The sequence below is a fragment of the Leucoraja erinacea genome, chromosome 3, assembly GCF_028641065.1.
Source record: "Leucoraja erinacea ecotype New England chromosome 3, Leri_hhj_1, whole genome shotgun sequence".
NCBI classification, from domain to species: domain Eukaryota; kingdom Metazoa; phylum Chordata; class Chondrichthyes; order Rajiformes; family Rajidae; genus Leucoraja; species Leucoraja erinaceus.
This window is the reverse complement of record NC_073379.1, coordinates 22,969,791-22,997,087: the sequence shown is the minus strand read 5'-3', so window position 1 is coordinate 22,997,087 and position 27,297 is coordinate 22,969,791. Positions and strand designations below refer to the sequence as shown.

The following is a 27,297-nucleotide window of genomic DNA, read 5'->3' as shown; positions in this document are numbered from 1 at the left end:
AGGCCGATAAATCCCCAGGGCCAGATAGGCTGCATCCCAGAGTACTTAAGGAAGTAGCTCCAGAAATAGTGGATGCATTAGTAATAATCTTTCAAAACTCTTTAGATTCTGGAGTAGTTCCTGAAGATTGGCGGGTAGCAAACGTAACCCCACTTTTTAAGAAGGGAGGGAGAGAGAAAATGGGGAATTACAGACCAGTTAGTCTAACATCTGTAGTGGGGAAACTGCTAGAGTCAGTTATTAAAGATGGGATAGCAGCACATTTGGAAAGTGGTGAAATCATTGGACAAAGTCAGCATGGATTTACGAAAGGTAAATCATGTCTGACGAATCTTATAGAATTTTTCGAGGATGTAACTAGTAGCGTGGATAGGGGAGAACCAGTGGATGTGGTGTATCTGGACTTCCAGAAGGCTTTCGACAAGGTCCCACATAAGAGATTAGTATACAAACTTAAAGCACACGGCATTGGGGGTTCAGTATTGATGTGGATAGAGAACTGGCTGGCAAACAGGAAGCAAAGAGTAGGAGTAAACGGGTCCTTTTCACAATGGCAGGCAGTGACTAGTGGGGTACCGCAAGGCTCAGTGCTGGGACCCCAGCTATTTACAATATATATTAATGATCTAGATGAGGGAATTGAAGGCAATATCTCCAAGTTTGCGGATGACACTAAGCTGGGGGGCAGTGTTAGCTGTGAGGAGGATGCTAGGAGACTGCAAGGTGACTTGGATAGGCTGGGTGAGTGGGCAAATGTTTGGCAGATGCAGTATAATGTGGATAAATGTGAGGTTATCCATTTTGGTGGCAAAAACGGGAAAGCAGACTATTATCTAAATGGTGGCCGATTGGGAAAGGGGGAGATGCAGCGAGACCTGGGTGTCATGGTACACCAGTCATTGAAGGTAGGCATGCAGGTGCAGCAGGCAGTAAAGAAAGCGAATGGTATGTTAGCTTTCATTGCAAAAGGATTTGAGTATAGGAGCAGGGAGGTTCTACTGCAGTTGTACAGGGTCTTGGTGAGACCACACCTGGAGTATTGCGTACAGTTTTGGTCTCCAAATCTGAGGAAGGACATTATTGCCATAGAGGGAGTGCAGAGACGGTTCACCAGACTGATTCCTGGGATGTCAGGACTGTCTTATGAAGAAAGACTGGATAGACTTGGTTTATACTCTCTAGAATTTAGGAGATTGAGAGGGGATCTTATAGAAACTTACAACATTCTTAAGGGGTTGGACAAGCTAGATGCAGGAAGATTGTTCCCGATGTTAGGGAAGTCCAGGACAAGGGGTCACAGCTTAAGGATAAGGGGGAAATCCTTTAAAACCGAGATGAGAAGAACTTTTTTCACACAGAGAGTGGTGAATCTCTGGAACTCTCTGCCACAGAGGGTAGTTGAGGCCAGTTCATTGGCTATATTTAAGAGGGAGTTAGATGTGGCCCTTGTGGCTAAGGGGATCAGGGAGCATGGAGAGAAGGCAGGTACGGGATACTGAGTTGGATGATCAGCCATGATCATATTGAATGGCGGTGCAGGCTCGAAGGGCCGAATGGCCTACTCCTGCACCTAATTTCTATGTTTCTATGACATTGAGAGTGGGATATTAAGATATTAATAGACAATATATTGACGATATTGGTGTTGATGAGTATTGATCTTGACAAGATCTTCACTTGATATTGATAAGATATTGACTATATGTGGACAAGATATTGCTGTTTAGATATTGACACGACGCCAAGATAGCCAGCCGCAGACAATGAACTGCGCAAACCAATATCTTAGCTCATAACTGATGGAAAGGTCGATGATTGGAAAGGCTTGCTTGCTACAACGGCGTAAACATGACATGTTGGGCAGGAAAGGAAGCGTCTGAACGTCACTCGCAGCGTCCACAAAAATCGTGTAACTTCCTTCCAGTAGCGACTTTGACAAAGCTGACGCCTTTAATTCTTCATATGGAAACACGGTTGGAGATTTTGTTTTCTTGGGACAAACCAGACACGTGCGAGTGAGCGGAGCGATGTTCTCCGTGAGCCGGAGAAGGTAAAACTAAAAAAAGTCCGCGAAAAATCCGGAGAGGGGGGGGGATTCCCAGAGAGGAAATCCCCGGCGCGGTGGATTCTGAAATGACACGGAGGCGACGGGATGGAAGGTATTCAGTGGCTGCTCAGGAACAATCTTCCCATTCACTGCCTGTGTCAATTCTTCAATCAGGCTCCTAGAACCAGTATTTAGCCACAAGGGTTTTATTTATTATTTTAACAAGATAAAGATCGAGGGCTTGGTTACTTTTTTTTTCTCTAGACATTTGTTACTTCTGTAAAATGTATCAAGATTTAGATACTTTTTGGTTCAGTGTATTCAACAGGCAACATTCCATTTATTTTGATAGTTTAACCATGTCTTAATCGGAGACATTATTGCTCGACTTTTAACAGGCATTTTTGTTTCGCTGCTTTTATTTTATTGGGGACTTTGGATTTTTCTTTTGGCTTTGACTTCTGCCTGCACAATGTCTGTCGATAATGACGGCGAGCACAGACTGATGGCGAGTTTCGGGCAGTTCCAGGAGCTGGTGGATAAGTTGCAGAAGGAGAACTGGTCGCTGAAGAGCAAGTTGAAGAGTTGTTCCACCGTCGGCACTTTCTACCACGAAGCCAGGCAGGAGGTGCGCCGCTTGGGCGAGCAGCTGGCGATGAAGGAGGCTCGGCTCCAGGAGTTACAAACTCGCCTGGCCGCTTACCAGAGCAGCTCCTTGCTCTTGGGCCGGGAGCCGCAGCCCGGCGTCGCGCCGTCGCTGCTGGACGGTCTGCTGCAGGAGATCGACAGGGCCAAGAAGGAGCAGGCCGACTCGGCCCAGGACTGCCAGAGAGAGCAGGAGCGGCTCAATCAGGTGAGTCCCAAAGGCCGGACTGGAGTCCAGGTCTGCACTGAACGGGGGCACATAGAGTTATACAACGTGGAAACCTGCCCACACCGATCAACATGTCCCACCTGCCTACGTTTGTCCCCATGTGTCCCCCCCCAAACCCGTCCTATCCATGTATCTGTCTAATTGTTTCTTAAACGTTGCGATAGGCCCCACCTGAAATACCTCCTCCGGCATCTCGATCCATGCACCCAAAACCCTTTGTGTAAAAAATGTTAGCCCTCGAGTTCCTATTAAATCGTTGCCCCATCTAAACCTATGTCTTCTGACAGAGTTAGCGAGAGGTAGATTATAGATGCAAGGAATTCTCCAATTTTAGGTAACTACTAATCTACAAGCAACCTCTTCTCCCCAACCCTGCCTGCTCGCATACATATTCCTCCCCGTCATTCCTTCCTCTGGCTTGACAAATTGTACTTATCTCACATCTTTGGTCCTATCATCTCTGGCCTTTGTCCAACCACCTGCCTATAACCCCCTCTCCTGGGAAGAGGAGTTACAATAGTTAGCAAGCAGGAGAATGAGTTGGCCTTGGCAGACTGAGCATGAGTGTTTGGAGAAACGATTGCTGAGTCTACACTTGATCTTGTCGATGTACGGGAGGCCACATTGGAAACATGCACACTGGTGGTGTTTCTGGGCTGGGAACACACCCAGAGTACCAGGCCACTGGTCCCTGACATCATCTCCCACTACGGCAGAAGGGGAACTTTGAACAAGGAATTAATTAAGTCCTGATGCTGTTAGTTTAGTTTATTGTCACGTATATTAAGGTACAATAAAAACATTTTGTTGCATGCTAACCAGTCAGCGGAAAGACTATAGGGTGATTTCACGAAAGGTCACTGGAGCGTAGATCCGCACCCACGTGACCGAAAATCTCAAGTGGAGGACATGCTAGACATCCGGTACATGTTAGTGGATGGGAAAACACGCACTTTCCCACCCATTAAAAACATAGAAAACGGCCAGGTTTTGATCTGCAATTTATTGTGCCAGTCTGGGTGACCGTGAGGCACAGCTACCTAGATTTACAGTTAAAAAAATAGATAGAAACTAAGGTAAATTAAAGAGGGAGCTGAAGGTGCCAATCCAGCGGAAGTGAACAGCAGACATTTGCCGTGGAGATTTAAAGGTCCAAAATATCGGGAATTATCGCGTTTGCTCGCTGAATTTCATCAAAAGTAAGGCATTATTGACTTACTTTTGATGAAATTCAGCGAGCAAATGAGATAATTCATCGCGATCAAACGCGATCTACGCTCCAGTGACCTTTCGTGAAATCACCCTATACATTATGACATTCACAGTGCACAGATACAGAATAAAGAGAATAATGTTTAGTGCAAGATAAGTTCAATAAAGTCTGATTAAATATAAGTACTATCGCAACATTTAAGAAACATGTATACAGGTACATGGATAACATAGAAACATAGAAAATAGGTGCAGGAGTAGGCCATTCGGCCCTTCAAGCCAGCACAGCCTTTCAATATGATCATGGCTGATCATCGAAAATCAGTACCCCATTCCTGCTTTCTCTCCATATCCCTTGATTCCGTTAGATCTAAGAGATATACGGTACAGTATCTAACTCTCCCTTGAAAACATCCAGTGAATTAGCCTCCACTGTCTTCTGTGGCAGAGAATTTCACAGATTCACAACTCTCTGGTTGAAAATGTTTTTCTACATCTCAGTCCTAAATGGCCTACATCTTATTCTTAAACTGTGGCCCCCGGTTCTGGACTCCCCCAACATCTGGAACATTTTTCCTGCATCTAGCCTGTCCAATCCCTTAAGAATTTTATATGTTTCTATAAAATCCCCTCTCACCCATCTAAATTCCAGTGATTATAATCCCAGTCGATCCTTTCATCATATGTCAGTCCTGTCATCCCGGGAATTAACAAGGAGAACCTATGTTGCACTCCCTCAATAGCAAAAATGTCCTTCCTCAAATTAGGAGACCAAAAACTGCACATAATACTCCACGTGTGGTCTCACCAAGGCCCTGTACAACTGCAGTAGGACCTGTTTGCTCCTATACTCAAACCTTCTCGCTATGAAGGCCAACATGCCATTTGCTTTCTTAACTGCCTACTGTACCTGCATGCTTACTTTCAGTGACTGATGTACAAGGCCACCCAGGTCTTGTTGCACCTCCCCTTTTCCCAACTTGACACCATTCAGATAATAATCTGCCTTCATGTTCTTGCCACCACAGTGGATAACCTCACATTTATCCACATTATACTGCATCTGCCATGGATCTGCCCACTCACCCAACCTATCCAAGTCACTCTGCAGCCTCATAGCATCTTCCTCGCTGCTCACACTGCCACCCAGCTTTGTGTCATCTGCAAAATTTGAGATGTCACATTTGGAGAAGAGACTGGTCTTTGATTATGCTGGTGGCCTTGCCGAGGCAGTGATATGGAAAGCCACCTGGGTCATTAAGAACTATCTGGGAAGGACACCTGTTTCATAATTCATGAGAGTGCGGGAAGGAGAGGGTGATCAGAAGGTGACGTGGAGAGTCATGTCTGTGCCTGGTGAATTACTTCACTAATAACTGGTGACCACTGAGTGAAGGAAGTGTGGAGAAAGATTGTTTAAATGCAGTGAGTGGTAGTAGGTAAACCAGCCGTCTCTACTAGAGATAGTCACAAAGTGCTGGAGTAACTCAGCGGGTCGTGCAGCATCCCTGGAGAAAAAGGATGGGTGACGTTTTGGGTCGGTCCCTGCTTCAGACTCAGAGGTGGGAACAGATTCTGTCCTACCTGGGGAAAGGACATTGGATGGTGACTTAGAGCAGTACAGCCTGGGATCAGTCCTTTCGGTCCATCTTGACCATGCTGACCAAGTTGGCATACTGGGCTAGTCCTATTTGGCCCATAGCCATCTCAGCCCTTCCTATCCATAAATCTGTCTAAATATCTTTTAAAAGTTGTAATGGTACCAATTTCTGCAGCTTCCTCTGGCATTCCGTACCACATACAACTAACTACCTTCTCAGTGAAAAGGTTGCCCCTGAGGTCCCTCTTAAATCTGTCCCCTCTCACCTTAATCCTGTGCCCTCTAACCTCACTTGACCACTGGAAAAATAAATGGGACCATTTAGTTTAGGGATGCAGCATGGAAACGGTCCCTTCGTCCCACCGAGTCAATGCTGACCATCCTGTTCACATTAGTTCTATGTTGTCCCACTTTTCCTCCCTCTCCCTCCACACCAAGAATCAATATTACAGAGAACGATTAACCAACAAACCGGCACATTTATGGGAAGCGGGAGGAAATCCCACGTCGTCACAGGGAGAACTTGCAGCAGCCGAGGCCAGGATCCAACCCGGGTCTCTGGCGCTGTGAGGCCTCAACTCGACCGGCTGCATCACTGTGCCGCCCAAATAGATTGCTCTTCATTGTTAGTACAGACTCGGTGGGCCAAATGGCCTTGTGGGCGGCACGGTGGCGCAGCGATAGAGTTACTGCCTTGCAGCGCCAGAGACCCGGTTTTCAATCCTGACTACGGGTGCTGTCTGTACAGAGTTTGTACGTTCTCTCCGAGACCAGGTAGGTTTTCTCCGGGTGCTCCAGTTTCCTCCCACACCTCAAAAAGAGGTACAGGTTTGTAGGTTAATTGGCTTCTGTAATTTGTAAATTGTCCCTAGTGTGTAGGATACTGCTAGTGTATGGGGCGATTGCTGGTCGGCACAGACCAGGTGGGCCGAAGGGCCTGTTTCCACAATGTATCTCTAAATTAAGCTCAGCTAATCATTTTGGGTGAGATGCACGATCAAGGGAGATGGGTCCTGATGCCCAGTTTGAGCAAGGAGGCTATCTCCCTTTTGCCCCACTCATTGCTCTCTGTGGGAGCTTAACTGCGTACATGTTGAACCACTGTGGCATAACTTACCACATCAACACAACATTTATTCTTCACAAACACACCAATGGCTGTGCAGGCATTTGGGATGTTTAGTTTAGAGAAACATCGTGGAAACAGGCCCTTCAGCCCACCGAGTCCATGCTGACCAGCGATCACCCATACAATTTCTCTGTAGCTGTAACACTATATATTAACTCTATGCATATCCTCTTTGCACTACCTATTGTACTCATGTATGGCATCTTTTGCCTGGATAGTACACAAAACAACGTTTTTCCACTGTATCTCGGTACAAAGTTTAGTTTAGAGATAGTGTAGAAAAAGCCCCTCTGGCCCATTTAGTCCACACCGACCAATGATTACCAGTGCACTAGTTCCATCTGACACACTGGGGACAATTTACAGAAACCAATTAACCTACAAACCTGCACGTCTTCGGAATGTGGAAGGAGAACGTGCAAACTCCGTACAGACAGTGCCTGAGGTCAGGATTGATCCCGGGTCTCTGGCACTGTAATACAGCAACACTGTGATTGATCCCGGGTCACTGCCACCCACTCTGAGAAGGATGATTAAATCACTGTAGGAATGCAGTCCTTTTCATTTTAATTCAAGCTGACGGACAGAGTCTTGGTCCCAACTCATCCATGCCGACCAAGATGCCCATTCAAGATCGTCCCATGAGGCAAATAACCCTTAAACCTACGTCCTCTGGTTATAATCATGGAATCCTACACCACAGGAACACTCCCTTTGGAGTGTTCTTTACATTTACCCATGCCGAAAAGATGCCCCAACTGCACTAGTTCCACCCCTCTCCATATCCCTCTGAACTTTTTTTCTGAGGGTACACACTAATGTTAATGCTGTTTCCTTGTCTATAGCTTTACACTTTCACCCTCTCATTTTTATTCATCTTTTACGAGGATGTTACCAGGACCGTTACCAGACTTGAGCGCCTGAGCTATAGGGAAAGGTTGGGCAGGCTCGGACTTTATTCCTTGGGGTGCAGGTGGATGAGGGGTGATCTTATAGAGGCATGTAAGATCATAGTCATTGACAGGGAGAATGCACAGTCTTTTACCCAGAGTAGAGGAATCAAGAACCCGAGGGTAGGTTTAAGGTGAGAGGGAAAATATGTAATAGGAACCTATGGGAAGGCGGTGGTGGGTAAATGGAACAAGCTGGAGACAAGTGGAGACAATTGAGGCAGGTATTATAACAACATTAAAAAGACATTTGGACAGGTGTGTGGATAGGAAAGGATAAGAGGAATATGGGTCAAATGTGGCCAGGTGGGATTGCCTTGATGGAGCATGTGTGTCGGCATTTGCAAGTTGGGCCAAAGGGCCTATTTCCGTGCTTTATGACTCTGTGGCTTTCCATTTAACAACATCTCAGTAATTCTCCCTGCAAATTATGGAGGGATTTTTCAGTGATTAATCTGTTTATGATCTTTGGTTTTTACCACTGTGAGTACAGCATGGAAACAGGCCCTTGGACCCACGCCGACCAGCGATCACCCCACATATAACCATATAACAATTACAGCACGGAAACAGGCCATCTCGGCCCTACAAGTCCGTGCCGAACAAATTTTTTTCCCCTTAGTCCCACCTGCCTGCACTCATACCATAACCCTCCATTCCCTTCTCATCCATATGCCTATCCAATTTATTTTTAAATGATACCAATGAACCTGCCTCCACCACTTCCACTGGAAGCTCATTCCACACTCTCTGAGTAAAGAAGTTCCCCCTCATATTACCCCTAAACTTCTGTCCCTTAATTCTGAAGTCATGTCCTCTTGTTTGAATCTTCCCTATTCTCAAAGGGAAAAGCTTGTCCACATCAACTCTGTCTATCCCTCTCATCATTTTAAAGACCTCTATCAAGTCCCCCCTTAACCTTCTGCGCTCCAGAGAATAAAGACCTAACTTATTCAACCTATCTCTGTAACTTAGTTGTTGAAACCCAGGCAACATTCTAGTAAATCTCCTCTGTACTCTCTCTATTTTGTTGACATCCTTCCTATAATTGGGCGACCAAAATTGTACACCATACTCCAGATTTGGTCTCACCAATGCCTTGTACAATTTTAACATTACATCACAGCTTCTATACTCAATGCTCTGATTTATAAAGGCTAGCATACCAAAAGCTTTCTTTACCACCCTATCTATATGAGATTCCACCTTCAAGGAACTATGCACGGTTAAACCCAGATCCCTCTGTTCAACTGTATTCTTCAATTCCCTACCATTTACCATGTACGTCCTATTTTGATTTGTCCTGCCAAGGTGTAGCACCTCACATTTATCAGCATTAAACTCCATCTGCCATCTTTCAGCCCATTTTTCCAAATGGCCTAAATCACTCTGTAGACTTTGGAAATCCTCTTCATTATCCACAACACCCCCTATCTTGGTATCATCTGCATACTTACTAATCCAATTTACCACACCTTCATCCAGATCATTGATGTACATGATAAACAACAAAGGACCCAACACAGATCCCCGAGGCACCCCACTAGTCACCTGCCTCCAACCCGATAAACAGCCATCCACCATTACCCTCTGGCTTCTCCCATTCAGCCACTGTTGAATCCATCTTGCTATTCCTGCTACATACGAGCACTATACTACACACTAGGGATAATTTTACTGAAGCCAATTAACCTGCAAATCTGTCTGCCTTTGGAGTGTGGGAGGAAACCGGAGCACCAGGAGAAAACTCACAGGTCATGGGGAGAACGTACAAACTGTACAGACAGCACCCGTAGTCAGGATTGAACCTGGGTCTCTGGTGCTGTAAGGCAGCAACTCTGCCATTGTGCCACTATGCTGGCCTTTATAAGACAACTATATAAGACACCTGCACCTCTATAAGATCACCCCTTAGCCTCCTGAAGTTGTTGCTTCATCTACACAACCAAACCTGTGCTCAATTCTAAAGATTTTGCATTTGTGGGGAACATAATCCAGTTGGGGTAAAGGAATGATCTTTGATTTGCGGAGGGAGAAAAGAACATTGTAGAATTGAACCAAAGGTAAAGTATCCGGCAGCTGTGGTACAAAATGCTGCCTGGATTAGAGAGTATTTGGTGTAAGTAGATGTTGGACAAACTTGCATGGATTGGTTCCTCAGGAATGTCGAAGGCTGAGGGGAGACCTGATAGAAGTATAGAATTATTGGAGCCATACATTATGGGTGGCACAGCGATAGAGTTGCTGCCTTACTGTGCCTGAGAACCAGGTTCGATCCTGACAATGGGTGCTGTCTGTACGGAATTTGTACGTTCTCCCAGTGACAATAGACAATAGGTGCAGGAGTAGGCCATTTGGCCCTTCGAGCCATTCAATGTGATCATGGCTGATCATCCCCAATCAGTACCCCGTTCCTGCCTTCTCCCCATATCCCCTGACTCCGCTATTTTTAAGAGCCCTATCTAGCTCTCTCTTGAAAGCACCCAGAGAACCGGCCTCCACCGCCCTCTGAGGCAGAGAATTCCACAAACTATGCACATGGGGTTTTTTTTCAGTATGCTCCGGTTTCCTCCCACACACCATAGACATACAGGTTTGTACGTGAAATTGTCCTGAGTGTGTAGGATAGTGCTAGTGTGCGGGGTGACCTCTGGACAGGACAAAGGGCCTGAATCCACACTATGCCTCTGAAGTCTAAAAGAGTAAAGATAGGGTAGACTATCTTCAAAGACTCCCCTTCAGAGTGGCAATGTCAAAGACAAGAGGGCAGAACTTTAAGGTAAAACGGGTAAAGTTTAAAGGAGATGTGTGGGGGAATGTTTTTTTTACGCAGAGAGTGATTTGAGCCTGCCAGAGGTAGCAGTGAAGGCAGCCACAATAGGGGCATTTATGGGGCTTTTAGATAAGCACTTCAATATACAGAGAATGGTGGAAATAGAGAGGAAATTGCGGGAGCCCTGGTTGAAATTTACGAGTCGTCCTTAAACACAGGAGAGGTGCCGGAAAACTGGAGGGTGGAAAATGTTGTGTCTCTATTCAAGAAGGGCTGCAGGAAAAATGCTGGGAACTATAGGCCGGTGAGCTTAACATCTGTGGGTGGAAAGTTACCAGACAATATTCTGATGGACAGGTTATACAGCCGTTTGGATGGGCAAGGGCTGATTAGGGATAGTCAGCATGGTTTTGTACATGGGAGGTCTTGTCTCACAAATCTGATTGAGTTTTTTTAAGACGTAATCAAAAAGGTCGATGAGGGCAGAGCTGTAGATGCTGTGGACGTGGATTTCAGTAAGGCATTCAACAAGATTTACGAAGATGTTGCCAGGACTAGAAGGTCTGAGCTATAGGGAGAGGTTGAGTAGGCTGGGTCTCTATTCCTTGGAGCGCAGGAGGATGAAGGGTGATCTTATAGAGGGTGTATAAAATCATTAGAGAATAGATTGGGAAGATGCACAGAATCTCTTGCCCAGAGCAAGGGAACTGAAGACCCGAGGACATAGGTTCAAGGTGAAAGGGAGAAAACTTAATAGGAATCTGAGGGGTAGCTTTTTCACACAAAGGGTGGTGGGTGTATGGAACAAGCTGGCAGAGGAGGTAGTTGAGGTTGGGATGATCCCAACGTTTAAGAAACAGTTAGACAGGTACATGGAAAGGACAAGTTTTGAGGGATATGGACCATGAGCAAGCAGGTGGGACTAATGTAGCTGGGACATGTTGGCCAGTGTGGGCAAGTTGGGCTGAAGGGCCTTTCTACACAGTATCACTCTATGTCTATGACACCACATGGATTACTTGCAGGCAGATGCGATTAGTTGAAGTTGCCGTCCTGTTCAGTACAGACATTGTGGGCTGAAGGGCCAGCTCCTGTGCTGTCCTGTTCAATATTCTATGCTCTATTTACCCAAGGGTGAATGATATTCAGGCCATTTGAGCTGCTGATTAATTTAGTGAGGTGCACTTGCTTTCTGGTAATCATCCAATTATAATTCCTTGATGCTCCACTAATGCCACACTCTGACCACTAATGCCACAAGGCATCATGACAACGCACTTCCCCCAGCCACGCTCCCAGAGCTCTTGGCTTTTCTCACTGAATTTGCATTTGAAGAGCACCTTCAAAACCTCAGGCATCCCATGGTGCGGCTGTCGCCGTGAGGTTCTTATGAAATGCCGTGCCTGTGGTAATGTTGGAAATGTCATTGTGAGTGAAGACAGCGACAGCTGATTGTCAGGTAGAGTCTTATAGCGTGGAAACAACTTGCCTGCTCCTACCAACGTGCCCCATCCACACTGGTCCCACCTGCCTGATTTGGCCCATATCCCTCTAATCCTATCCTATCCATATTCCTGTCTAAATGCTTCTTAAACATTGTGATAGTACCTGTCTCAACTACATTCTCCAGCAGCTTGGTCCATACACCCACCACCTTTTGTGTAAAAAAAAAAAAAAAAAGTTGCCCCTTAGGTTCCTGTTAAATCTTCTCTTTTCGCCCAATTCTGGTTCTCGATTCTCCAACTCTGGGCATTTACCCAATCTATTCCTCTCATGATTTTGTACAGATCTATAACATCATCCCTCATCCTCTTGTGCTACGGAGAATTGAGTCCTAGCTTGCTCTGACTTAGATGTTCTGACTTAGTTCCAGGCTCCAGGGAGAACAGAGCAAGAAGCAGCTTAGGGTTACTAGTTGAGGAGGACCTCAGGAGTTCTCCCTGGTGACACCAGGAACTGCAGATGCTGGAATCCTGAGCCCAAAACAAAGTGCTGGAGGAAGCTGGAAAGAGTGCAGAGAAGACAGGTTGGCCAAGAAGGCGTTCGGTACATTGGCTTTCAGGGAATTGAGTACAGAAGTTGGGATGTTATGATACATTTGTACAGGACATAGGTGAGGTCACATTTGGAGTATTGTGTTCAGTTTTGCTCACACTGCTATAGGAAGGATGTTGTTAAGCTGGAAAGGGTGTAGAGAAATTTCACAAAGACTTTGCCAGGATTTGAGGGTCTGAGCTACAGGGAGAGGTTGGGCAGGCACTTTATTCCTTTGAGTGCAGGAGGCTGAGGGGTGATCATATAGAGGGGAATAGATATGATGAACACACATCATGTTTTACCCAGGGTAGGCTAATTAAGAACCACATGACATGGGTTTCAGGTGAGAGGGGAAAGATTTAATAGGAACCGGAGATGGTTGGTATATGGAATGAGCTGGTGGAGTAGGTGGTTGGGGCAGGCACTGTGACAATTAAAAGACATTTGGACAGGTAAATGGATCGGATAGGTTTGTAAGGATATGGGCCAAATGCAGGCAGGTAGGACCAGTGTAGATGGGACATGTTGATTGAGTTGGGCCGAGGGGATTGTGTGTGTATTTCTGTGACTCTGTGTGTATCTCTGTGATGCCCTTGCCCTAGACTTGCCCGGAGACGGTACCTCAACCTGTGTTCCTTCCTCTCTCTCTCTCTCTCTCTCCCCATCTCCCTGAGACTGTGCCTCTCTCTTTGTGATTCTGTGACTTTCTCTCTCTCTCCCTCACTCCTTGTGTCCCCGAATCTGATTCTGAGATTCACGCTGAGTCTCCCTGACCCTGGGACTCGAGGCTTTGTTCATTAACCGCAGAGACTGAGGTTGGAGGCCATTGACGGGTCTATGTGTGTGTGTGTCCCCCAGGAACTGCGTGAGGCTCAGCGGCTGCTGAGGGAGGAGCAGCAGCGGGTGGAGCAGATGCTGGGCCGGTCTCCGTATGAGAAGGATGCTGAGATAGCGGGTCTGCGGCGGGCGCTGCAGGAGCAGGAGCGGCAGCAGGCCATGCGGGAGGTGTGGTGCCGATCCCTGGCGGAGCAGAGCGAGCAGCTACAGCTGCGTCTGGCTGGCACTGCCAACATGTGTCAGCAGCTGGCACAGCAGCTGGAGCGGCAGAGAGAGCGGCCCAGTGACACGGAGCAAGCAGGGCCCACCGACAGGGTCACTGAGGTGATGGGGGCGAGGGGGGCAAAGGAGGAGGAGGGGGTGATGGTGCAAGGGGGAGGAGGGAGGGGGCAAGGGGGGTGTGAGGGTGGAGGTGGGGGAGGAAGGGGGTGGGACTGTGATGGAGGTGGTGAGTGATGGAGGGGGAAGGGAAGGATGGAGATGGAGGGGGTGAATGGGTGAGGGAGTGATGGAGATGGTGAGAGAGTGATGGGGAGAGTGTAAGGTGGTGTGGCAGTGTTATGGAGGGAGTGACAGAGAGATGGAGTGATGGGCCTGTCCCACTTGGGCGATTTTTCAGGCAACTGTTAAGTTGCCGGCAGTCACCTGAAAAACCGATGACTGGAACGACGACCATCAGAGTGGAACACACACGCACACACACACCTTCACCAGCCCGTTATGCAGGCGGAGACAGGGCAAGCGGGGGGAGTGCTGTCCGAGTGAAATTCACACGGTGCAAAGCCAATGTGATACAGACGCAATGAACAGGAATGTTGGCGCTGTAATTAAGACGGTGAAAGCACAGTGTACGGGAAAGGTCACGTAAGCCTTTTTAAAAGAGGGGGGGGGAGAGGGGTGAGAAGGAGTGGAGACAACTTTTAAGAAGCCAGAGATACACGGCTGTGAAGCTCGGCGGACATTGAACATTACTGGTCGATTATCCTTGGCTCTGAAATCTACTACTTACCTTTTTTTCCCCAATGAGCCAATGAAATTCACCGGTCATGTTGAAATATTTGTGGCGACCATAATGAGGCCGCGACTAGTTCCCAGAATGCGGGAACTCCTCACGACCATGAAGGCAACTCCCCGGCACCCACCCGCGAACATGTGGCGACCGCATAGTCTCCTGCAGTCCCCTAAAAAGTTGCCTCAGTGGGACAGACCCATTAGGATGTGATTGAGTGATCGATGGTCGGCGTAAACTCAGAGGATTGAAGGGTCTGTTTGTGAGCTGTGTCGTTCACTCAATCCTCCAACTAGAAGTTCTGAATAGTCAAGATTCCCCTCAACGATCTGTGTGTGTGTGTGTGTGTGTGTGTGTGTGTGTTTACTTTGCAAAAGTTTCAGCAAGGATTTTTTTGATGAAAATCCTGGCTTGGGCCCACGGTGTTTCCATCTTTGAACCAATGACTGAATCAAGGTGGCCTCAAATAGTACGTTGACCTTCCCTGGTCTTGACCTTAATGACGGGGCTTTCCAGCAACATGAACAAGGCTACAGAAAGTGAGTTATAAATGTAACAGCGACAAACACGAGGTCAGATGCTCCTTGCTCATCGATCACCTTCGGCACCTTCTCAAAATAATAATAATAATAATAATAACTTTATTTGTTAAGCACCTTAAAAACAACCAAAGCTGACCAAAGTGCTGTACAGAAAAAAGAAAACAAGCAAGACATCATAAAACAGGCAGAACAACAGAACATACAACTACCACGAGGCACATAAATTACATACAAAAATCCAAACAATAAATTAAAAAAAAACATAAAACACAGCATACGAACAAAGCAGCAAAACCAAGTGGACTTTCAACTTCTCCTGGTCTCTTGATGGAGAATAGATATGTCTTCAGGGTGATTGATTAGAGAAGGACGGTGCTTTCCATTCCACAAACAGCCGACACAGCAAAACAAGGCTTTGGCTCAAAGGAGCAGCTGATCATCTGACCTGAGAGAGCGGGAGGGCGAATAAGGGTGAAGAAGCTCAGATAGGTAGGACGGGGCAAGACCACTTAGGGATTTAAAAGTAAATAAAAGAATTTTAAAACGAATCCTATACTGAATAGGCAGCCAGTGGAGAGAGGCCAAAAGGTGAGAAACATGATCATGCTTTCGTGTGCCAGTCAAGAGACAAACAGCTGCATTCTGTACCATCCTCAAAATAACTCAATCAAGGTAGTAGCACATGACGTGCGTGTACAAATCCATGCTCACTGTCCCAAATTAACCCATTCTCTTCCAAATGGGGGTGAATCCTATCCTGAAGAATCATCTCCAATAGCTTCCCTATGGTTGACATGTGGCTCACTAGCTTGTAATTCCCTGGACTCTCTCCACTTCTCTTAAACAAAGGAACAACTTCAGCTCCAGCAGTAACAACATTACTGTCCAGTACTCTGGGACCTCGCCTGTAGCTAGAGAAGACGCAAAGATCTTCATCAAGACTCCCATTATCTCTTCTCTCAACAGCCTGGGATAGATCCATCAGGTTCTGGGGATTTATCCACCTTAATGCTCTTCAGGAGCCCCAACATCTCCTCCTACTTAATCTCAAACTATCTTTACACTTTAGTCTTCCCGTTTAGTAACTCTGTAATTCCATTGAACAGTCCACCTTCTCACTGGTTATCATCTTATTTTTAATGTAGGCCCTTCGGCCCACCTTGTCCATGCCAACTAAGCTGGCATATTGGTTTGGTCCAATTTGCCTGCATTTGGCCCATGGCCCTCTAAACCCATTCTCTCCATATGCTTGTTTAAATGTCTTTAAAAATCGAATTGCATCCGCCTGTATGGTTTCCTCTGGCAGATCTTTCCAGATACAGACTCCCCTCTGAAAAAGTTGCCCCCTGAGATTCCTTCTTCAATCTCTCACCTTAAACCTACGCTCTCTAGTTTTTGAATCTTGGGGGATTCTGGGGAAAAGACTGTGAGCGATCATTTTATCCATGGCTCTCATGATGTTGTAAACCTCAGTAAGGTCACCCCAACCTCCTACACTTTAAACAAAAATGCCCCAGACTATCTTACCTCGTCCAAAAATTCAAAGCCCACAAGCCCAGCTAACAGCCCTGGATCCAGGAACCAGCCCGAAGGCTCGGCACCATGGAACCAGGAGGAAGCTGCTGGAGAGGTCAGACTGGGGTAGGGCCTACAGTGCCTCAAAATGCTGCAGGAGGCGCCCCAAGGACACAAAGATGGCCGGGCGAGGAGAGGGACGTCGTTTCACGGGTAACGGAGAGAGGCAGGAGCCTGGTGCTTGCCTGGAACAGGAACTGCTCCAGTGGACCCAGCGCACGGGTGGACTGGACTTTGGAAATGGTGCCAGAACAAGACGGCGCCTGCATGTGCAAATATACAGAAATAAATTCGCTGTGCAGTTGCACATGTGACAAATAAAGTATCATTTCTAAACCATTGAACGTCCTGGTGACCTGCTGAGTTTTTAGGGTATTTCCTGGTTATCTTTCAGAATAACGTCATGGTGTGTAAGTTCCTACGGTAACATTAGAGCAAAATTCGGGGCCCAATTCTGCTTTGATGCCAACTTGTAACCAAAGTTCTCCCTTTGTCTCAATAGCTGCGACAAGGAGATATACCCGAGACCGCCCTGTCGAGAGTTCAAGAAGAGAACAGCGTTCTGAAACAGAAAGTTACTTACGTGAGTGAGATCCGTGTTTCTTCCATGTTGAAGGGAGCTCACCGCCATTAAAACTCCTCCCAAATCCCTCTGCGGTATCGCTGCCCTCACTTGCCACTTCCTCCAGCTCAACAATGGTTCCACCATGCTGGAATGACGGAGCTGTCTCGATGGGCCGAGTAGCCTAATTCTGTTCCTATGACTTATGAACTTCTCCAGGGAGAGTTTGGGCAAACTTGGATCATTTTCTCAGGAACGTGGAGGATGCAGGGAGACCTGAAAGGAGAATATAAAATTATAAGAAACATAGACATGGTAGACAGTCAGAACCTTTTTCCACAAGGTGGAAAAATAAAATGCTAGAGGGCATAGCTTTAAGGTGAGAGGGGCAAAATTTAAAGGAGATGTGCAGGGCAATGTATTTACACGGAGGGTGGCACCCCAGGTCAGGATCGAACCCGTGTCTCTGATGCTCTCGGCTCTACAGGCTGCCCATTAATGTGATGGTTTTCTGTCTCTTCGGTCCATCGGCAGGTGGAAGATCTGAACACCAAGTGGCAGAAGTACGACATCGGCCGTGAGGACCACGTGAAGAGGCTTCACCTGGAGCTGAAGGAGCTGAGGTCCCAGCTGGGGCAGCCGGCAGGGTTCGGAGCCCCCCAGGCCAGCGGGGACATGCTGCAGCAGGAGATTGCCAGGCTCAACGGCCTGCTGGAGGAGAAGCTGAAGGAGTGCCAGTGCCTGGCGGGCTGCAGGGACGGGCTGGACAAGGAGAGGACCGTCAGCCACCAGCTCCGCAAGCAACTGAACGACCTGCAGGCCGTCGGCAGGCTCACCAGGGAGCGCGTGCAGATGTTGGAGCAACAGGTACGGTAGCGAGTCACGGTTCGATTCCCGCAACTTCCGCTGTTAAACACATCCGAGTGAAGAAGTGTGTCATTGTCATATGTGGTGTGACTGGAAATTCTTACTAAGTTTAATTTTACATTTGTTTTATCCCTGCTTTTCCGATGAAGTCAGTGGTGGGGAGTCTGGTCTGTGTGATGGACTGGGCTACATCCACAACTCTGCAAACCAGGGAGTGATGCATCTGATAGGATGTAGATGCGTTTAGTTAACTGTAGCCTCCTCAGTTAATGCAGATTACGTCTCCTTGCAGCATTGGCCACACAGTTGCCTCTAAAATACAAGGGACGGCACAGTGGCGCAGGGGTAGATCTGCTGCCTCATAGCGCCAGAGATGCAGGTTTGATCCTGACCATGGGTGGTGAGCGTACGAAGTTTGCATGTTCTCCCTGTGACCGAGTGGGTTTCCTGCAGGTGCTCCGGTTTCCTCCCACATCCCAAAGACGTGTGGGTTTGTAGGTTAATTGGCCTCAGTAAATTGTCCCTCGTGTGTAGGGAGTGGATGACAAAGTGGAATAAAATAGAACCTGTGTGAATGGGTGACCGTGGGGCTACGCGGACTCGGTGAGCCGAAGGACCTGTTTCCAGACTAGACTAAACTAAAAATGAGTGTACGAATGAATGAGGTAATGTTTGGGAACATCTTCCTTAATTCACAAAGTCCCCGAAATTACGGTTCATGCACAGAGGCTGAAAATGTTCTTTTGTGCTGACAAGTTCCCCAGTCCCATAAGTAAAACAGAAGTAAATCGCCTCTCTTTGCCTGATGCTTGGTTCTAAGAACAAGCCTATTGCGTGAGTGAGTTCTTCCTGTTGCAATCTTGGCCTTCTCCCCATGTATACTCTCCACAAAGTGTTCTCTGCTATTCCCCAACCCTCTTCCAATCCATCCAGGAATAGATTGGGTAAAACACACAGTCTCTTGCGTAGAGTAGGGGAATCGAGAACCAGAGGGCATAGGTTTTATAGGAATCTGATGGGTAACCTTTTCACACAAAGGGTCAGATTTTTTTTGAAGTGCAGAGTTCTCCCCCAGGTAGATAAGGAATCCAACCTCAGCACAAGAGAGGTCCATTCAGGGAACTGATTAACAGCATGAAAGATGTTGTGAGAGAAGCTATCTCTACCTCCCGGACGGAAGGTTTAGTTTAGAATATACACCACGGAAATAGGCCTTTCTGCCCACCAAGTCCATGCCAACCACCAATCAATCACCTGTTCACATTAGTTCAATGTCATCCCACTTTCACATCCACTCCCTCCGCACTAGGGGCCAATTAACCTACAAACCCACACATCTTTGGGATGTGGGAGGAAAGCAGAGGAACCCCACGCAATCACAGGGAGGACTCCCACACACATATTACTTAAGGTCAGGATCGTACCCGGGTCTCTGGTGCTGTGAGGCCATGCGCCTGTCTCCTCCACGACCCCCGTTCAGGCAACAGGAGAGACGTGAAGGCTTTGGAAAAGGTGTAGATGAATTCACCATAATGTTGCCTGGATTTCTAGACCGTATTAGCGATAAAAAAGAGATTGGAGAAACTTGGATTGTTTTCTCTGGAACATCAAAGTTTGAGGGGAGACTCGGACATGATAGAGGTTTAGGTCACCCCATTACAGGAAGGACATGGAGGCCTTGGAGAGGACGTGGAAGAGGTTTACCAGGATGCTGCCAGGATAACGGCTATAAGGGGAGGTCGGACACATTGGATTGTTTTCACTGGAGTGTCAGAATTGGAAATGGAAGTGTATAAATGTATGAGGTGGAGATATAGTAGAGAGTCAGAACCTTTTTCTCCAGGGTGGAAATGTCATAGACTAGAGAGTATAGTTTTAAGGTGAGAGGAAGAGTTTAAACTGACCTATGTGCGGGGCAAATTGTTTAACATGGAGACTGGTGGGTGCCTGAAAAGGGGAAGGGACATGATGAGGTAGATAGGAAGATCGGGGAATTTTGTCTCGGCTTATGAGAGGTCCATTCAAGAGTCTGATAACAACAAGAAAGCTGTTCCTGTATCTGGTGGTACATGCTTTATGCGTTTGTATCTTCTGCCTGACGGGAGAGGAGAGGAGAGAGGACGACCTCTCTCTTTGACTTTGACTTTATCATCAGCAAGACTAAGACTTCAGGAAGCGACTCAATCTACATTAGTAGCCTAAGTAGAGATGATCAAAAGCTTCAAGTTCCTATGAATAAATATCATCAGTAACTTGGCCTGGACCAACCAAAAGGCTTAAGAAGTTCGGCATGTCCCAAACAACTCTCACCAACTTCCACGGATGCGCTGTAGAAAGCATCTTATTGAGATGCATCACACCTAGTTTGGGAACAGTTCCATCCAAGAGTTGCGGACGTAGCCCAGACTATCACACAAACCAACGTCCCTTCCATTTACACCACGCTGCCTAATCAAGGCCACCAGCGCAACCAAGGCCCAGCCTCGCCCTGGCCACTCCCTCTTCTCCCCACTCTCGTCAGGCAAGAGGACAGAAGTGTGAAAACACCCACCCCTCCAGATTCAGGGACACTTTCTTCCCAGCTGCTATCAAGCAACTGAACTAACCAGAGATTGACGGATTCTTGATTCGTACGGGTGTCAGAGGTTATGGGGAGAAGGCGGGAGAATGGGTTTGAGACGGAAAGATATATCAGTCATGAGTGAGTAGACTTGATGGGCCGAATGGTCAAATTCTGTTCCTATAACTTATGAACATCCTATCACCAACTAGAGAGCAGTCCTGACCTCCCATCTGAGTGACATTGATCTCATTGCCTGTATATGATACATATCCCTCTATTCCCTGCACTTCCATGTGCATGTCTAAAAACCTCTTAAACACCATTATCGTACTTGAGCTTGAAATCTGGAACATCCAGGTTCAAGAACAGCTTCTTCCCCACAGCCATCAGGCTACTAAATACGATATCAAACAAGCTCTGAACAATAACAGTCTATTGCACTTTATCTGTTTATTTATTGTGTACATATATGGTCTATGGTATATAGACACACTGAACTTTTATCTCCTGTTCTGTATTATGTTGACATATTCTGTTGTGCTGCAGCAATCAAGAATTTCATTGTCCTATCTGGGACACATGACAATAAAACTCTCTTGACCTTTGCCTCCACCACCACCTGTGGCAAAGTGTTCCTGGTGCTCACCACTCTCTATGTTAAAAAAAAAAGCTTGTTCAGCACATCCCCATTAAACATTCCCCCTCTTATCTTATAGTTATCCCCTCGAGTGTTGGACATTTCCACCCTGGGGAAAAAGGATCTGACTGTCTACCTTATCTATGCCTCTCATAATTTTACATACTTCTATCGAGGCTCCCTTCAAACTCCAACGTTCCATTGGAAACTATCTAAGTCTATCCAATTTCTCCCTGTAGCCAAAACCCTCTAATCCATGCAGCATTCTTGTAAAAACAAAGAACTGCAGATGCTGGTTTATACCAAAGATAGTCACAAAGTGCTGGAGTGAATCAGCGCGTCAGGCAGCATCTCAGGAGAACATGGATAGGTGACATTTCGGGTCGGGTACCGACCCCAGAAATCACCGATCCACGTTCTCCAGGGGCACTACCTGACCCGTTGATTGCTCTCTTATTAAGCATATGAGAGGTCCATTCAAGTCTGATAACAGCAGGGAAGAAGATTTTCTCGAATCTGCTAATATGTGCTTTCAAGCTTTTGTACCTTCTACCCGACATGAAAGGGAGAAGAGGGAGTGGCGTGTTAACAGGCAGTCTTTATATTGGTTGATTTCTTGAAATGCATGAAGTGTGGATGAAGTCAAGAGGGATGGGGAAGGCAAGCAGGTCTGTGATGGACTGGGCTGTGTTCACAACTCAATATTGACCAGGACGTTGGAAACTCCCTGCTCGACGTCAGTTAATGCGAGGGGATTTTTACCTCTCCCCAAGACAACGGATAAGGCATTGGTTTAAACAGTAACAAGGTGATGCCCTGGGCTGAAGTTATTATGAGAATCTGAAGGCAGTAATCTCACCAAGGAATATGGATAATGTTTTTAACTCGCTAGTATCGCAGGAATGATAGGGTTAACATATGACGATCGTTTGACTGCACTGGGCCTCTACTCGCTGGAGTTTAGAAGGATGAGGGGACTCCTCATTGAAACTTACCGACTAGTGAAAAGCCAGGAGAGAGTGGATGTGGAGAGGATGTTTCCACTAGTGGGAGAGTCTAGGACCAGAGTGCACAGCCTCAGAATAAAAGGTCGTATCTTTAGAAATAATTTATTTTAGTCGGGGGGTGGTGAATCTATGGAATTGATATTTTCACGATGAAGATTGACAAATTCTTGATTTAGTGAGGGTTATGGGGCGAAGGCAGGAGAAGGAGGTTGAGAGGGAAAGATGGAGTACACTTGATTTGCTGAATGGCCCAATTCTGCTCCTAGAACCTATGAACTTACTTTAGCAATCTTTTTATTGCCTTCTACTCTTCATTTAAGGAAGCTGCCTCATGAGGTAGGGGTCATAGATAGGAAGGATTTAGATGGAAGTGGACCAAATGGGCCCAGCCTAGAATGCTGACTCGGGCTGAAGGGCCATGCTCGACTAACATCCACTGGCCTCACCCCGTTACCTGGATACAATGCTGTTCTCAGAGTTGATTGATTGATTGAGTGAATGATGTCCTCCAGTGAGACGCTGCCTGACCCGCTGACTTACTCCAGCACTTTGTGTCTTTTTCTGCAAATTGGCAACCGCAGTTCCTTGTGTCTAAGACTTTGTGTCTTTCATTCATTCCAGGTGTTGGTCTACAAGGAAGACTTCAGGTCGGAACGGGAAGACCGGGAGCGTGCCCAGAGCAGGATTCAGGAGCTGGAGGAGGAACTGGCTCGAGTCGGGCTCCAGATGCCGAGGAAACAGGTAACCCGGGCGACGAGACGCAGCTCGGCCTAGTTGGCACCCGGCAGCAAGCTATCCTGCGATTGGATGAGGGGGGGGGGGACCTCATTGAAACTTACCGGATAGGGAAAAACCGGGATGGAGTGGACATGGAGAGTTATGTTTCCACTAGTTGGAGCGTCTAGGACCAGAGGTCTCTGCCTTGGAATAAAAGAATGTACCTTTAGAAAGGAGCTGAGAAGGGTTCACTTTGGCCAGAGGGTGGTGAATCTGTGGAATGCATTGTCACAGACAGCTGCAGAGGCCAAGTCATTGGATATGTTTAAGGAGGCGATTGGCAGGTTTGTCATTAGTAAGGATGTTATAGGTTATGGGGGAGAAGGCAGGAAAATGGGATTGAGAGTGAAAGATAGACCAGCCATGATTGAATGGCGGAGTAGACCCGATGGGCTGAATGGCCTAATTCTGCGCCTACGACTTATGGACCGTGGGGAGTGTGCTCCAAGCCCCTGGGGGTGGAGCACCAACTTTGGGTCAATACTCACCAGAGTGCTGCCCTGTCACCGGTGCTATCCTACGTCAAAACCTGGCCCTCTCACCTGGACATAAAATACCCCGTTGTGTTGTCCCAGTCATATGGTCAATACTTCTCCCTTGCCAAACAAAAGGAAAGAACCATGCCTCCTCCATTACTGGAGTGACCCTATGCACCAACTGGGGGAACATCGCTGAGCCCAAGCGTAGACTCGGTGGCCATTTCGCCGAATACTTGTGCTCAGTCTGCCAATGTCTGCTGAATCTTCTGGCTGCTAACTATTTTAACTCCCCTTCCCATCCCTCACTGATCGTTCTGTCCTGGGCACTACCACTGTTAGAGTGAGGCCACACGTGAACTGGAGGAACAGTGAGGGTGAGGGTGGCTTACAACCCAACGGCATGAAGGTTCAATTCTCCAAATTTAGGTAACTAGGCTACAAACAACCCCCCAGCCACTTCTCTCCCCCTCCCCACGCCCCACCTGGACTTGCACACCTATTTCACCCCTTCCACCGGCCTCATTCGCCTTCTATCCTTACCTCACACACTTCATCTCAGTCCGTTGTCCAATATCTGCCTATCCCCCCCCCCCCCCCCCCCCCCCCCACATCCCTTGCCAGGCTTTGTCCTGCCCCTCCTCTCTTCCACTTTCTCCCCCATCCCATGCAACCAGTCTGAAGAAGGGTCCGGACCTGAAATGTCACAATAGGTGACGTTCTCCAGGGATGCTGCTTGACCTGCTATTTCACTGCCTGAGTTACTCCATCTGCATCGGCTATTCCTTGCGTCTTAGTGCCCATTATCCGGTTGTTGCACACTTATAATAGTACAAAACCGTAGTGCAACCAAAACAAAGACAATAGTGCGTTGTAGCTGAGGTAGGGTTCTGATGGATGGTTCAAGAACCTGATGGTTGACATGAAGAAGCTGCGCTTGAACTTGAAAGGAACGATTTTCCAGCTCCTGGATCTTCTTCCTTATGGTAGCAGAGAGATTTGAGCATGGCCAGGGTGGTGTGGGTCTTTGATCTTAGTTACCTTCTTCAGGCAGCACTTCTTGTAGATCCCTTTGATGATGGGGAGGTCAGTAACTCTGACGGACCGGGCAGCCAGCGTTCACCACTTTCTGCAGCCGCCTCCTTCGCTCTCGGGTGATCAAGAAGCTAAATCAGGCAGCGATGCAACGAGTCACCGCTCTCTCTGTGTTTAGTTTAGCTTATTGTCACGTGTACCAAAGTACAGTGGAAAACATTTGTTGTGCTATCCAGCCCCGCTAAAAGATTATACATGATTACAGTCCCAGTGGCTGACAGTGTACAGACACAGAATAAAGGGATTAGTTATTTATTTATGTTTAAGAAGGAACTGCGGATGCTGGAAAATCGAAGGTAGACAGAAATGCTGGAGAAACTCAGTGGGTGAGGCAGCTTCTATGGAGCGAAGGAAATAGGCAACGTTTCGGGTCGAAACCCTTCTTCAGTCTGAACAGCCTGAAGAAGGGTTTAGTCTGAAGAAGGGTTTCGACCCGAAACGTTGCCTATTTCATTCGCTCCATAGATGCTGCCTCACCCGCTGAGTTTCTCCAACATTTTTGTCTACCAAAAGGATTAGTTATTTCAGTCCAGTAAAGTCTAATTAAAGATACTCCAAGGGATAGATGGGAGGTCAGGGCCGCTCTCTAGTTGGTGATAGGATGGTTCAGTTGCCTGATAATAGCGGGGGGAAAACTGTCCTTGAAACTGGAAGTGTGAATTTTTACACTTCTGTACCTCTTGCCCGATGGGAGTGGGGAGAAGAGGGAGTCACCAGGGTGAGACTCGTCCTTGATTATGCTGGTGGCCTTGCTGTGGCAGCGGGAAGTATAGATGGAATCAATGGAAGGGAGGTTGGTTTGTGTGATGGTCTGGGCTACGTCTGCAATTCGCTGCAATGTCTTGCTGTTGCCAAACCAAGCTGTGATGCATTCTGGTAAAATGCTTTCTATGTTAGAGTCATTGGGGACATGTCAAACATCCAAAGCTTTCTAAGGAAGTGGAGGAGTACCGGATATCTCAGCCCTTCAGTGTGGAAACAGGCCTTTTGGCCCAGTTTGCCCACACCACATAACATGCCCATTCTACACGTCCCACCTGCCTGTATCTGGCCCATATCTCTCTAAACCCATCCTATCCCTGTCTAAATGTTTCTTAAATGTCTCGATAGTGCCTGCCTCAACTACCTTCTCCAGCAGCCCGTTCCAGACACACACCGATTTAATAGGTTCCAATTAAATCTTTCCCCCCTCACCTTAAGACTATGTCTCTTCGTTCTCAATTCCGTCACTCCAGGCAAAATACTCCTGCACTCCAAGGAATAGAGTCCAAGCCTGCCCTACCTCTCCCTGTAGCTCAGGCCCTCGTGTCCTGGCAAATAAATCATAAATCTTCAGCTACAACAACATCTTTCCAAAATCCTAGTGACTGAAACTGACCACAGTACTGTAAATGCAGCCTCACCAATGCATTGTAACTATGCATCTACGGAAGTTTGACATTTGTTGTGTATTTTGTCTGAACTTCAATTGATTGGTCATCTCTTCTTTCACCCTGCAGAAGCTCCACGAGTCTGGTGCCGGTCACCATGGCAACACCAGTGCTTGCCGGCTGGAGGTGGTCTCGGCGAGCCCCATGTTGGGTAACGGAGCAGAATGGTCGGCGCCGCACCTTGGGGATAGCCCGTGCCCGCCGGACCCTTCCACCAGGAGCCCGGGGTCCGAGCCGAGGCCTCAGGGGCTCCTCCAGTGTCCCAAGTGCATGAGGCTGTTCAACGACGAGGTCAGCGAGGAATGCCTGAGGCACATCGCCGAGTGCTGCCAGTGAACCTCCATCGTCCCGCAACACCCTGGGCCACGGACCTTCCACCAGCCTTCTCCCACGGGAACGTGGCATGGGCTTCCCATGGTGGGGGAGGGGGCAAGGACGCAAGTTGAAATGTGTTTGAACCAGGCACTGGTGGGAACCTGCCCAGCAGAAGGGACCCCACACAAAACTTTGCCTCGCCATGTTCTCCAGAGATCTCATTCACCTTGCACCAAACGTTTTAAACAGTCCATTCAACCCATCAAGTCCATGCCGACTTTCAATCAGCCATTCACCCAAGTTGGAGTCACAGAGTCATACAGCATGGAAACAGGCCCTTCACCCCAACTAGTCCATGCTGACCTACATGCCCCATCCACACTAGTCCCATCTGCATTTGGCCCACATCCCTCGAAACCTTTCCTATCCACGTACTTGTCCAAATGCCTTTTAAATATTGAGTGCCTGCCTCCTATGGCAGCTCGTTTCATATACCCATCACCCTCTGTGTGTAAGTTGCCTCTCAAGTTGTTGTTTAGTGCGGGTGTCAGGGGTTACGGGGAGAAGGCAGGAGAATGAGGTTAAGAGGGAAAGATTGATCAGCAATGATTGAATAGCAGAGTAGACGTGACAGGCCGACTGGCCTAATTCTGCTCCAATCACTTATGAACAAATTAACCTACAAACCTGTACATCTTTGGAGGAACCGAAGATCTTGGTGGTCACGGGGAGAACGTGCAAACTCTGTACAGACAGCACCCATAGTCAGGTTCAAACCTGGGTCTCTGGCACTGTGAGGAAGCAACTCTACCACTGCGCTATCCAGCACTTTGTCTCTTTTTGTTTACTTATGAGAATAACCATATAATAATTACAGCACGGAAACTGGCCATCTCGGCCCTACAAGTCCGTGCCGAACAACTTTTTTTCCCTTAGTCCCACCTGCCTGCACTCAAACCATAACACTCCATTCCCTTCTCATC

At 47.4% G+C, this 27,297-nt stretch overlaps 1 protein-coding gene across 1 annotated transcript; it reads left to right on the top strand.

Annotated features, from left to right (window-relative positions):
• Positions 1–1,904: 1,904 nt before the first annotated feature.
• Positions 1,905–27,011, top strand: tnip2 (TNFAIP3 interacting protein 2). The gene is made up of 6 exons (XM_055632273.1): positions 1,905–2,900; positions 13,481–13,783; positions 17,088–17,168; positions 17,682–18,014; positions 22,843–22,962; positions 26,069–27,011. Exons 1-6 carry the CDS (start codon positions 2,520–2,522, stop codon positions 26,333–26,335), a joined length of 1,485 nt encoding a protein of 494 aa, XP_055488248.1. The 5' UTR covers positions 1,905–2,519; the 3' UTR covers positions 26,336–27,011.
• The last annotated feature ends 286 nt before the right edge of the window (positions 27,012–27,297 follow it).